General features: G+C 42.8%; 1 protein-coding gene across 1 annotated transcript in view; it reads right to left on the minus strand.

Annotated features, from left to right (window-relative positions):
- Positions 1-2,333: 2,333 nt before the first annotated feature.
- The window catches only part of MRC1 (mannose receptor C-type 1), an 89,278-nt gene continuing 79,611 nt past the window's right edge, over positions 2,334-12,000 (minus strand). The window contains exons 24-30 of the mRNA XM_044293555.1: positions 10,413-10,648; positions 9,139-9,304; positions 6,987-7,136; positions 5,255-5,371; positions 4,871-5,038; positions 4,669-4,704; positions 2,334-2,974 (exon numbers count right to left, since the gene is read on the minus strand). Of these exons, the coding sequence (XP_044149490.1) occupies positions 2,733-2,974; positions 4,669-4,704; positions 4,871-5,038; positions 5,255-5,371; positions 6,987-7,136; positions 9,139-9,304; positions 10,413-10,648 (1,115 nt within the window). The 3' untranslated portion in view covers positions 2,334-2,732. The remainder of the gene's footprint in view (positions 2,975-4,668; positions 4,705-4,870; positions 5,039-5,254; positions 5,372-6,986; positions 7,137-9,138; positions 9,305-10,412; positions 10,649-12,000) is intronic.

The raw sequence follows: 12,000 nt of genomic DNA on the forward strand, positions 1-12,000 counted from the left end.
GACATGCTTCCCATAGAAGACTATGGAGAAGGGAGGGGAGGGGGGAAGAGGTGCAGAGAGACAGAGACAGAGACACTAAAGAGATGATTTAAAGAGACAGAGCGTTAAGGAAGAATGCTGCAAGACGGGGATAAAGGCAATTTTCTCTGATAAGATATGTTACAAAGTTTGTTGATCTGTCACCTCTCCTGACATGTCTGTTTTAGTAACTCCTTGCATTCTTCATTCTGAAGCATCTGTTCTTATGACCCTACAATGTACTATTCCTTCTAGAAGTTATAAATTAATTACTAACAGTTTGTAATTAAGGTCCAGAAGGGAGTTACCAGGTGAAGGTGTGTCCCTACACAGCCTAACACTGGCAACACTAATTGGACAGTGTCAGATTGTGCAGGCACACACACCCAACTGGTAACACCCATATGGACCTCTACTGCAGACTGCTGGTAATTTATTCATAACTTATAGAAGGCCTTGTAGAAGAATGGCACAACAAAGAGTCATAACAACAAATACTCCAGAATTATTACATGGGGAATACAAGTAATTTCTAAAACAGATTGGACAGCAGAGGACAGATGTTCAGTAGCAGTTCTATTGTACATGGGGACATACACAATTCCCTTGAAATATTTAAGTTTCAGCTTCATAGGGTAAGTGCATCAGTAACTGCTATTGCTATTCTTTCTATGGGAGACACTGATCTTTACATATTTGCAGCAGCTATGGCTATTACGGCATACTTGTCATGTAAAACCTCTTTGCTAGGTCTTATATGCTTTATATGCATAGGATAGGAGAGGAAATGCTTAACCCAGGGTTACATTGTTTTCAGTTAATTTAGCATTTTATATTCAAATGCTGCAAGACTTCTAGAGGAAGACAGAGTCCTTGTATGTGTTTGTATATAGTTAGAGCTGTAATCATAGGGAGAACGGGGTAAGCTGGACTCATAGGGCCAGATTTATCATGACGCTGACAGCTCACTCCACTTTCACATATGGCTAAAGTCAGTTTTAGCCAAGTCAGATTTATGAACGGCCCTTTAAGACTGTGATAAATGTGGTTTGACGGTAGCAGTTTATCCGTCAGTAAGCAGCTTTACAAAAGTCGCACATCTTTACGAAAAAGTCGCATGTTCTATTAAAAAGTCTCATAAGATAAGCATGGTCCTCACTGGAGTAAAATTGCGCAATTTTTTGCGACTTTTTTGCGACTTTTTAAATAGTCTCAATAGTAAATCTGTTTAGAGATTCATTTACATAAGAAAACACGCCCCCTTTCAGAAAACTGGCAAGCATAGTGCAGAGCAGAAAAAAGTCGCAAATTTTTGCGCAGTTTTAGTGATTGCGCAAAAATTTGCTACTTTTTCACTCCATTATTCTGACTTGAGCTAATGATAAATCTGGCCCATAGGCTTTCTCAGTGGACCGAGGAAGTCTCACAGGCTTTCTTTGTGGGCAGAGGAAGTAGGACTCACAGGATTTCTCTGTGGGCGGAAGAAGTAGGACTTACTGACTTTCTCTGTGGGTGGAAGAAGTAGGACTTAGGATTTCTCTGTGGGTGGAGGAAGTAGGACTCACAGGCTTTCTCTGTGGGTGGAGGAAGTAGGACTCACAGGCTTTCTCTGTGGGTGGAGGAAGTAGGACTCACAGGCTTTCTCTGTGGGTGGAGGAAGTAGGACTCACAGGCTTTCTCTGTGGGTGGAGGAAGTAGGACTCACAGGCTTTCTCTGTGGGTGGAGGAAGTAGGACTCACAGGCTTTCTCTGTGGGTGGAGGAAGTAGGACTCACAGGCTTTCTCTGTGGGTGGAGGAAGTACGAGTCACAGGCTTTCTCTGTGGGTGGAAGAAGTAGGACTCAGGATTTCTCTGTGGGTGGAGGAAGTAGGACTCACAGGCTTTCTCTGTGGGTGGAGGAAGTAGGACTCACAGGCTTTCTTTGTGGGTTGACAGAGGAAGTAGGACTCACAGGCTTTTTGTGTGGGTGGAGAAAGTAGGACTCACAGGATTTCTCTGTGGTGGGGGAAGAAGGACTCACACGCTTTTTCTGTGGGTGGAGGAAGTAGGACTCACAGGCTTTCTCTATTAGTGGGGGGGAGTCCAGGACTCACAGGCTTGGCCTACAAATCCTAGAAAACTGCATATTCCAAAGGATGTTGATGCAAGCATACCCCAGAGCTGCAGAGCCAGTGGTGGTGTGATGGAGCCGGAACCCAGCAGAGGGGACCAGGTAAGTAAGATCACCACCGTAAGTCCAGGGACTCTGTGGGGTACAAAAAATGCTGCACAACCCCTTAAAGAAAAAAATTGTGAAATTGAACCAAAAAAGAAATAGATAGAAGCCAAATTTACTAAATATAAGTAAAATGATTCAATCCAACCTGTCCCATTTCAGACCACCTTTAGAAATGTCAAGATTTCAATGAATAACTTAGGTCCACTGCATACTACAAAATGTACAGAATGGGTGCAGCCATCTGCTTATCAATTGTGTGATTTAGCTAAGAGGACGGCGGCAGGCAATTATTTTTGGTTTACCTTTTAGGACGTCAGTGACATAAATGGTGCCATAACAGTATAAGACCACCTGGCATGCTGGAAACCATCAACCCACTTTATTACTTTGGATGGATTTTTCTTGCCACTCTGGTTACAGTGGAGCCTATATTTCACCGTTTCTGTCACTGCCTGAGAACTAATGCACATTCAAGGTAATTTCTTTAATGGAGAATTAGGAAAAGGCGCGTTCGTTTTGCTCAATGTTTTCCACTAAGATGTTTGTATCCTGTGATGAGGGGGCACGGTTACCATCAAAGTATAACGTGTTGTTGAAGCTCGGGTCTGGTTGTGTCTTGTTCTGTTTCCTCCTATAGAGATAGTAAACTGCTATGGTGCTGCCTGCGATGACGAGTATCACCACAATAACCACACCACCAGTTATGCCATGGGACGGCTTGTCTGCTTTGTTTTCCGCTATAAAAAAATTGATTAAAAAAAAATTAGCTTTGTCAACAAAAATGATATAGAGATTGTGAAGGCAAACTTTATACATGATCAGGAAGGCGAGTATTCTCCTGGTGGTCACATCTCACCATAGACTGGTATACTAATAAGATAATCATTGATTGGTAATCTAATTACCAGGCTAGCCATAGCTAGGTATATGAAAATATGGAGGCAGTATACTATAACAGTCTTTAACTTGACTACTACACAATTGCAGCAAACTTTAAGCCTGGGTTTCCACGTTTAGGTTTTTTGATGCAAAAATCAGAAGTGGATTAAAAAACCACGCCTGGTTTTGTCTTTAAAAACTCCATAACAAAACAGCATTTGAACTCAGCCTAAGGACCCTTTCAGACGAACCTATGGCCGCCATGCCTGTGCCTGTTTGCAGACAGCAAGCAACTCCATGCTGTGGTGTGGATCCATTGACTTGAACAGGTCCGCAATTCACAAAATATGGCAAAAGATAGAACATGTCCTATCTTTTGCGGTGTGGAGGCACAGACCTGGAAGCCCACGGAAGGTCCATGTGTTTCTGTGGGCCTCCAGATCCATGCCTCCACATCACAAAAGATAGGACATGTCCTATCTGTTGCAGTATGTTGCGGATTGCGGACTAGTTTGAATAAGTGGTTCTGCACAGCAGCACGGAGTTCACACGGCCGGTGCCCATGTATTGCGAAACTGGGCACGGCTGCCATACGGCCCCCTAAATGGGGCCTAAGGCTGCCCATACACATTCAAGTTTGGATCATTTTTTGGTGTAATTTTTAAAGCCAGTGAGGACCCCTGTATGGTGTCATTGATGTGCACAGCATAGATGAGTGAAATGATCTGTTAGAGTAAAAATTCAATGTCACATCTGACGCAAGAGGAGCAGATCACCGCTGCGGCCTGTGATTGGCTGTAGCGGTCACATGTCCCCCGTTGACGGATGTTGATATCAGCGCAGAGAGGATCGGAATGCCGGTCCGGGAGACACACAGACTGAATCTAGCGACGGGGACCAGGTAAGTATCACCACTGCAGGTCAGCCACATCTGGAGGTCTGATTTAGTCTTGGACCCTTTAAATACCCTTTGCAGTGATGCTCTGGGTCACTGCAGACAGACTTAGGTTTTTTCTAACCAGTTTTGTAACTATGTAAAGGGTTGTGGTGGCATGAGCCAGTATGAATGAGGTGAACAAAATATCTTTACTCTACGTTACTGTGTGGCAACAGGGTCAACTAGGGATGGTGTCTCCAAGTAGAATAAGAGCTCTTGAGTCACATGGAGCATATACAATAGTTGATTATCAGATACAGTTGTCAAATCACTGATCTTCTTCACTAAGTAACACATTACACCGTACAGAGATGCAGTCACAATTCCGCTTGTTGTAATTAGAAACATTCGACAACCTTATTGTAGGGCACGCCCCGTAACAGCCTAGGTCAACTGCTAGAATGCAAGGGGGTCACTTAGTGTTTAGTTTTTTTTTCAATGTCAGATTGCTGTACAATGCATGGTGTAATGACAACGAATCCCATTCTATTAATCACCAGACCAAGGTCTGTGTAGACCCCGAACAAGCAGCACCAAAACCTATAGAACTGTGATTGTAGCTCTGCTGTACAAATGCATGGTAACTAAAATGTTGTATAGATGAATATACTGTACCTGGTTTCTCTATTGGCTTCTCTGTAGGCAGTGGAACTATAAAGACAATATGTAACATAATATAAGTCTGATATAAATATAATATCATAAGAACAGATATTTTGTATTTTAGTTTGTATTGGGTTCTTTTTTGTGTAATTTAAAAGGGATATTCCCAACAAGAAGACAACATAACCAGCACACCAAGGCCATGGTTACTTACTTTTTAACCTCTTACATATGTAGCCTTTATAAGAGGAGCAGTAAATGTTATTCCATGATCCCTTTGTGGCATACATTTCCACGCAGTCCTCATCTGAGTGTTCAGAGGGTTCTCCTGCATTCCAGTTCACATAGTCCATGGGTGTATTGTCCAACCAAAGCCATTTTGCTAGAAATAAACACAAATATTTCATCATTAGCAAGAAGCAAAAGCAGTTTGGATCAGCTCAGGTTAGAACTGAGGCCCAGAGATGTTCTTCTGGCATCTCCCAAAGACCTGTCTAGACTTCGAAACAGAAAGCATTAGCAGAAATTCTGGGTAATAAACTATGAAAGGTAGGCCACTGGGTAGAACTCAAACTGAGCAAGAACATTGATACTATACCTTCCACGTTCCTGTACAGTCCCATCCAAAAACTCTTTACTCTGTCAACGAGCAGCTCGATATGATGGAAGAGGAATTCTGACTCAATCGAATCTTCAACTGACACTAAATTGGCACCTGTAAAATTCAAAGGGTTTTGATATTAAATATAAATGTATGATCTGACTTGTATGAGATTTCTCTGTTGGTCCAGATTTACATAAAACAGCAACGAGGCTCACAACTTATCCAAGATACAGTAGAATATGAATTTAATATGTAACACTTAAGGTATGAATATAATAGTGTAAGTTGAGGCCATACATCTATAGAAAATGGTAACTGATTTCAAAAGCTCCCCAAATGTCAACTCAAAATAAGTTAGGCATTATGTTGTGCTCCCCACCTTAAAGGGGTTATCCAATGCCTATAATGCCCACCATATGCCCGGGCCCCTCACAGAGGATGTACTTACTTTGCTCCCGAGCACCCGCATCGCTTCTCATACTGGCATGGCCGCCGCTGCATCTCCCCGATGCATGGATGAAAACATACGGCATCGGGGGGGGTGCAGCCAATAGCAGGCTGCGACGGGAACGAGCCTCCCTAGCGTCACCCGCGATGGTAGGGAGGCTCGTGCCCATCACAGCCTGCTATTGGTTGCAAAACCCCCACCAACACACACGCCGGATGTTTTCTTCCGGGTGATGAGGAAATGCAGCGGCAGCGTGTCGGCTTCAGAAGCGATGCAGGTGCCGGGCAGAAAGAAACCTCTGTGAGGGGCCCAGGAATATGGGGGGGCATTATAGGCCTTGGATAACCCCTGTAAGGCCTGCCTGCATGGCATCCTGTTCTTCTTTTCTGCTTTCTGGGACCCTGTGCCTGGTGTCTTGATTTCCCCTGCTGCTTTCCTTTTTGGGGCCTCAGTGTTTTACTGCTGATGCCTCACACATGCACATATGCAGACTTTTTAAGTACCAGCACACTCTTGCTCCCCAGCCAATGATCATTAGCCACAGTCTTCCCCACTTTATGATGCCTGAGAAATAAGGTCTATTTGTTCCTCGAAATCTTCTGAGGTGCTATTCTTTCCTTTGGTGTTGACTCAGATTGTCTTTTAATCTTGAATTCCAATCCGCCGTCCATCCTGACCTCCTGCCCATCTACAAGAGTACTTGAACTCTGCCTGCCCTGACCTCAGCCTCCTCTGTCTATCTACACATCAGCCATGGAATCCCTGTTGGGAGGTCTATACATCCTTAACGGGTTCTAAGGTGCAGAACACAATTCTTTAGATTCTACTCCCATGTTTTAAACAATGCCAAACCCTTAGCAACCCAGTTGGGCCACCTTGTCTCCAGTAAGCCTTGGGACAAAAAGAGAAAATAAAGTTGTTTAAGATAACTGCTTTTTGTAAAAGTACAAACAGTATGTTCGTCACAGGATATCTCACTGAAATAAGTGGGGAACCTAGCAGCAAGTATTCAAATCCCTTGCAGCACCACTACCAAGTGAAGAGCTACACAGTTCCTATGAAAATCACTGGGATGTTTATGATGATATGCCCATAAGCACCAGATCCTTAGATCGATATATGATAATTTAGCAGAACACTACAGTAACCCAAAAAAAAACTTTATATTTCCCTTCCGTCCTCCAGGCAATTTTCCTATGCCTTTAATTGTACATACAAAGGCACAATTTCCTCTAGGGTTATATATGAGTGCACCAAATAAATATTTCTAGAACTCACCGTTTCGAAGACATTCCATAGATGATTGAGCCCAATTTCTAGTGTTTGATGATTCAATAAGATAGCAATGGCCACGGAAGGGTATCCATGTCTTTCCACCTGATTCTGGACATGTTCCAGGTTGTTGAGGTGGTTCAGTGGGAGCAATAACTTAAAGAAATGAAATTAACACAATTTGACTCTGTGGATAGAAATTCCACATTTTATGTAAGTATTAGGCTACTTTCACAGTAGCATTTTAGTTTTCTGGTATTGAGATCCGCTTCAGTTTTGTTCCCACTCATTGTCAATGGGGGCAAAACTGAACTGAACAGAACAGAATGCTCCAAAATGCGTTACGTTCCATTTAGTTGCGTTCCCATAATGGAGAGCAAACCGCTTAGTATGTTGTAGTTTGCTTTCCATCCTGGGATGCGGAGCAAGACGGATCAGTCATGACCCCCAATGCAAGTTTTCTCTGACACAATAGAAAACGGATCCGCCCCCCATTGAATTTCAACGGAGTTAATGACGGATCTGTCTTGGCAATGTTAAAGATAATACAACCGGATCCGCTCATAAAGGATGTAGACGGTTGTATTATCAGTAACGGAAGCGTTTTTTGCTGAACCCTGCCGGATCCAGCAAAAACACTAGTGTGAAAGTAGCCTAACGTCTTGTCCTATGATAGCCTTGAAGGACATGGTATAAAGGTTATCTATAGACCAACATGGAAAAGTCTAAATCTACATGGAAGCCACCTCACCACACTAATGCTGACTCTCCCTGTAATAATCAGGCAGATTGCTCCTGAATCATTCTGTTTGATTAGAGAGAGAACTATGCAGCTGTACACTTCTAGCTGCATAGCCCTCTCTATTCCCGCCCTCACTATTATCAGTGCAGAAAAGAAACAGGAATTTACAACCAGGACAACACTGGAGCCAGGTTGTGCATAGAACAAATGGGCTCCAAGAAAAATCCAGGAGCTGCTTTGCCAATGCCCGGCCTTGTGAATCAAAGCAGCCAGGTAGAGGTTGGCCACAGAGAAGAGTGGAGTTTTGTTGCAAGCAGAGCAACAGTAATGCCCTTGTTGCACCAAATTACTATTTTGCATATTAGGGAGAGATATCATAACTCTAGAACGGAGCCACATCAACAAAAGAGAAACTTTTATTGAGGTGTAGAAAAGCAATGTGTCTATGAAAACAGCTTGATAGAGAGATTGCTGGTGACAGACTCCCTTTAAGGTCAAAACACAGATCCTGCAAAAAAACGGATGACATCCGTGTGACGTCGGTGTTACATCCGTTATTTTTGTGGAGCCATTGTAAAAATGCCTGCCCTTCTCTGCAAAACTGAAAAGAATAGGACATGTTTTATTTGTTTGCGGAACGGACTTGCACACAGAGTCATTTCGGTTTGTTTTGGGAAATTATTGGTTCCGCATACGGGCAGCAAACAAAATGGAATGGACATGGACAAAAATATGTTCGTGTGCATGAGCCCTAAGAGCTCTTGCACATGAACGTATGTATTTAATGGTCCTGAGTTCCTGCTCGTCCATTTACTTCAGAAGTTAAGTGTTACTTCCCTTTTATATTTGGTTGTTTCCCCTCTGTCTTTTGTTACTGGGCCTCAGGGAGACGCTGGTACTTTCATATTGGAAGGAACAGGGCATCTCAAGCCCAGACACTACTCCACGGCTATTCAGGGTTTCCAGGGTCTTAGGTTACAGTGTATGAACATTCCTACACTCAAGGTCCGTTTATATAGATAGGAGTCAGGGCTAGTATTAGGGTTTCCATAGGTGGTGACTGTTTCTCTTTCCCTAGCTTTAAGGCCTAGTTCCTTTTCCCTTCCCTCCTGTTGTCGGTGTGGTGTTTCCTCCCATATCACTACGTGACAGACCATGTGGACATTCGAAAAAAGGAATGCACACAGAATCATTTCCATTTTTTTGTGGCCCCATTGAAGTGAATGGTTCCACATACGGGCCACAAAAAAAAGTAACAGACACGGAAAAATAATACATTTGTGTGCATGAGCCCTAAAAGTTACATTCTGGGAAGACCAGAGTTTGCCATTGTTGTAATTTATAAGGAAGTCTTTCATCTTCCCAACGTCTGAAGCTTCTAGCTGATTCCTCACGTCAAGTCTGGCTTCATCTTACCACTTGACTGTTTGCAGATTGCCCAATAATCCTCATTACAAGACGATGTCTTCCATTGTCCGTCAATGTCTATATAAATGCAGGAATTTTTCCTCTTCGGTTCCCCGGCTGCCCATTTTGTGTAGCGAAGCTTCCAGTTATCAATCCAGCGGTACATGTCATTAGTCTAGGACAATAATCAGTAGATACATGTTATTACTAATGAATGGAAAGTAACAGTACTACGCAAATGTTAAAATGTACACAGGACTGTGATTTATAGTGGCTGTAGATATTAAAGATCTTGAAGATTTAAAGGGGTTTTCTGAGATTACTATGGTATTTAACAGATATGGTCATGTAGTTGCTTAGCTTATGTATGTCTTCTCCATGCTTTATTTTTTTTTTGTAGAATTGTCCCTCCTGACCTTTTTTCACCATGTAAACCAATCCCTCTGGTTTGTTTTCACACTGTGTGTAGCACTTCCTGTTGCTGTATCCAACCAAACCCATGATGCACTTCTCCTTTCTCTGCCACACCCCCAGCACCGCCTATAACAACGCCCAGCTAGTTTAAAGCTCCTCCCACCCAGCCAGTCTCATAGGCACTGCCCTATCACTATGGACATAACATCACAGGAAATAGGAAAGCTGCATGGAGCTGCCCAGAACAGGAGAATTACAGCGACCTTCATAAACAATTATTTTATTATGGAAACCAGAAAACCCCTTTAAAGTTTAGTCCTGTTTTATCAGGTGAGTACAACAGGTTGGAGCTGAATGTGACAGAATTTGGAAATGTTGCCAGTGTGGTCCTCTTTTCTGTATTTTACATTGGTTCTGACAGGACGGCTCAGCGGTTAGTATAGTTGCTTTAGGCTAAATTCACGCGATCAGGATTGCGTTCGGATTTTCTGTGCGGATTTGGGTGCAGAAAATCCGCACCGTAGGTCATGCACATTGTATTCTATGGGAATTTGAAATTCTCATGTACACGATATTTTTTCTGTGCGGAGTTTGACCTGCGGTGCAGATTAAAAAATTCGCAGCATGTCAATTAAATTTATTTTTCCTGACCAGATTTTCTCCACTCACTAAGTAAAATCTGCATGCAAATCCATATGTAAATTCACACCAATTGATGCAGATTGTCTATACGGATTTTTCTGGCTTCCCCTGAGATGGGGAATTAGATTTGTGAGCCCCAATGAGGGCAGGGAATGGTGTAATTGATGGCAATTTCTGTATGGCGCTGAGGGATATGTTAGTGATATGCAACTTCATTTTATACACACCTTGTTGGAACTGGTCAAGCCGATCCAGAAAGGTCCCTTATGTTTAGCTATATGAAGCTTCAGGAAAGATGCGGTGTATTCGTCTAAAATGCTGACTAGTTCGGCATCAGAATTCTTGCACACCCTCCGTGCTTCGTCCCACTTCATCTTGGTTTTAATAAACTTGTAACTGGCTTCTCTATATTTATACTGGTTAGAGGTTGAAGCTGTGGTTGGAGCTGCTGGTCTATCCTGGTCTAAATAAGATAAAAGATCAAGAAGGGTTAAACAAAGACCAAGAATAACTACACGCTAGAAAATAAAATATCATACAGCGGCATCAGTAATGCATAGAAACGTAGAATGTGTCGGCAGATAAGAACCATTTGGCCCATCTAGTCTGCCCAATATACTGAATACTATGGATAGCCCCTGGCCCTATCTTATATGAAGGATGGCCTTATGCCTATCCCATGCATGCTTAAACTCCTTCACTGTATTTGCAGCTACCACTTCTGCAGGAAGGCTATTCCATGCATCCACTACTCTCTCAGTAAAGTAATACTTCCTGATATTACTTTTAAAACTTTGCCCCTCTAATTTAAAACGATGTCCTCTTGTAGCAGTTTTTCTTCTTTTAAATATTCTCTCCTCTTTTACCTTGTTGATTCCCTTTATGTATTTAAAAGTTTCTATCATATCCCCTCTGTCTCGTCTTTCTTCTAATGCCTTGGTTGGATTGGCCCTCCATTGCTCCAGAGAATACTCCCACAAAGCCAGACCCTAACACAATAATAGGGCCCAACCACAACATGGCCCATAAGGGTCAGTAGAAGAAACCTTCCCTCATAGGCCCACCAAAGGTAATTATTCTTGGGGCCCAACCCCCCCCCCATATCAACATAAAAGTCGAAAAGATTTTGATTCAAAGAAACAGACCCTAGTGGCAAATTACTGGCTCCAAAGGCAGCTCTAAATGTTTTTGTTTTTCTCCTGGATCATTAGGGCCCACTATCGTATCACAACCGGGGCCCATTGGAGTATCCTCTGGTAATCTTGTGAGCCAGTCTGCTGTTGCCTGTAGAAGACTGCTGGTGGTTCTTTCAGTACATTGTTGGGAGAGTTCCCTGAATACTTTACAATTTAATTAAAAGTACCATATGCTTGTTCTGTATGACTGAATGAGGACCCTTAGAATAATTTTCTCTTCGGGTCAACTGTACCCCAGCCCACAACTATAACTTGCTAGTGGTGTAGAGCAAGCCACTCTTTTTATCCCTGTTAGTTGGGTTTGCTGTTTTTCTTCATGGAAGAAAAAGGCATCACTGATGCACATATTATTATTATTATTATTTATTATTAAAGCGCCATTCATTCCATAGCGCTGTACATATGATAAGCGGTGCACATACATAATACAGACAATTGCACTAATCATAAACAAGACGAGTTACAAACTGTTACGGAAGGAGAGAGGGCCCTGCCCGTGAGGGCTTACAATCTACATGGTATGGGAGAAGGACACAGTAGGTGCGGGTGAAGCTGGTCATGGTGGTATAGAGGCAGCAGGGTCACTGGTTGTAGGCTTGTCTGAAGAGGTGGGTTTTCA

This window comes from Bufo gargarizans, chromosome 5 (assembly GCF_014858855.1).
Source record: "Bufo gargarizans isolate SCDJY-AF-19 chromosome 5, ASM1485885v1, whole genome shotgun sequence".
NCBI lineage: Eukaryota > Metazoa > Chordata > Amphibia > Anura > Bufonidae > Bufo > Bufo gargarizans.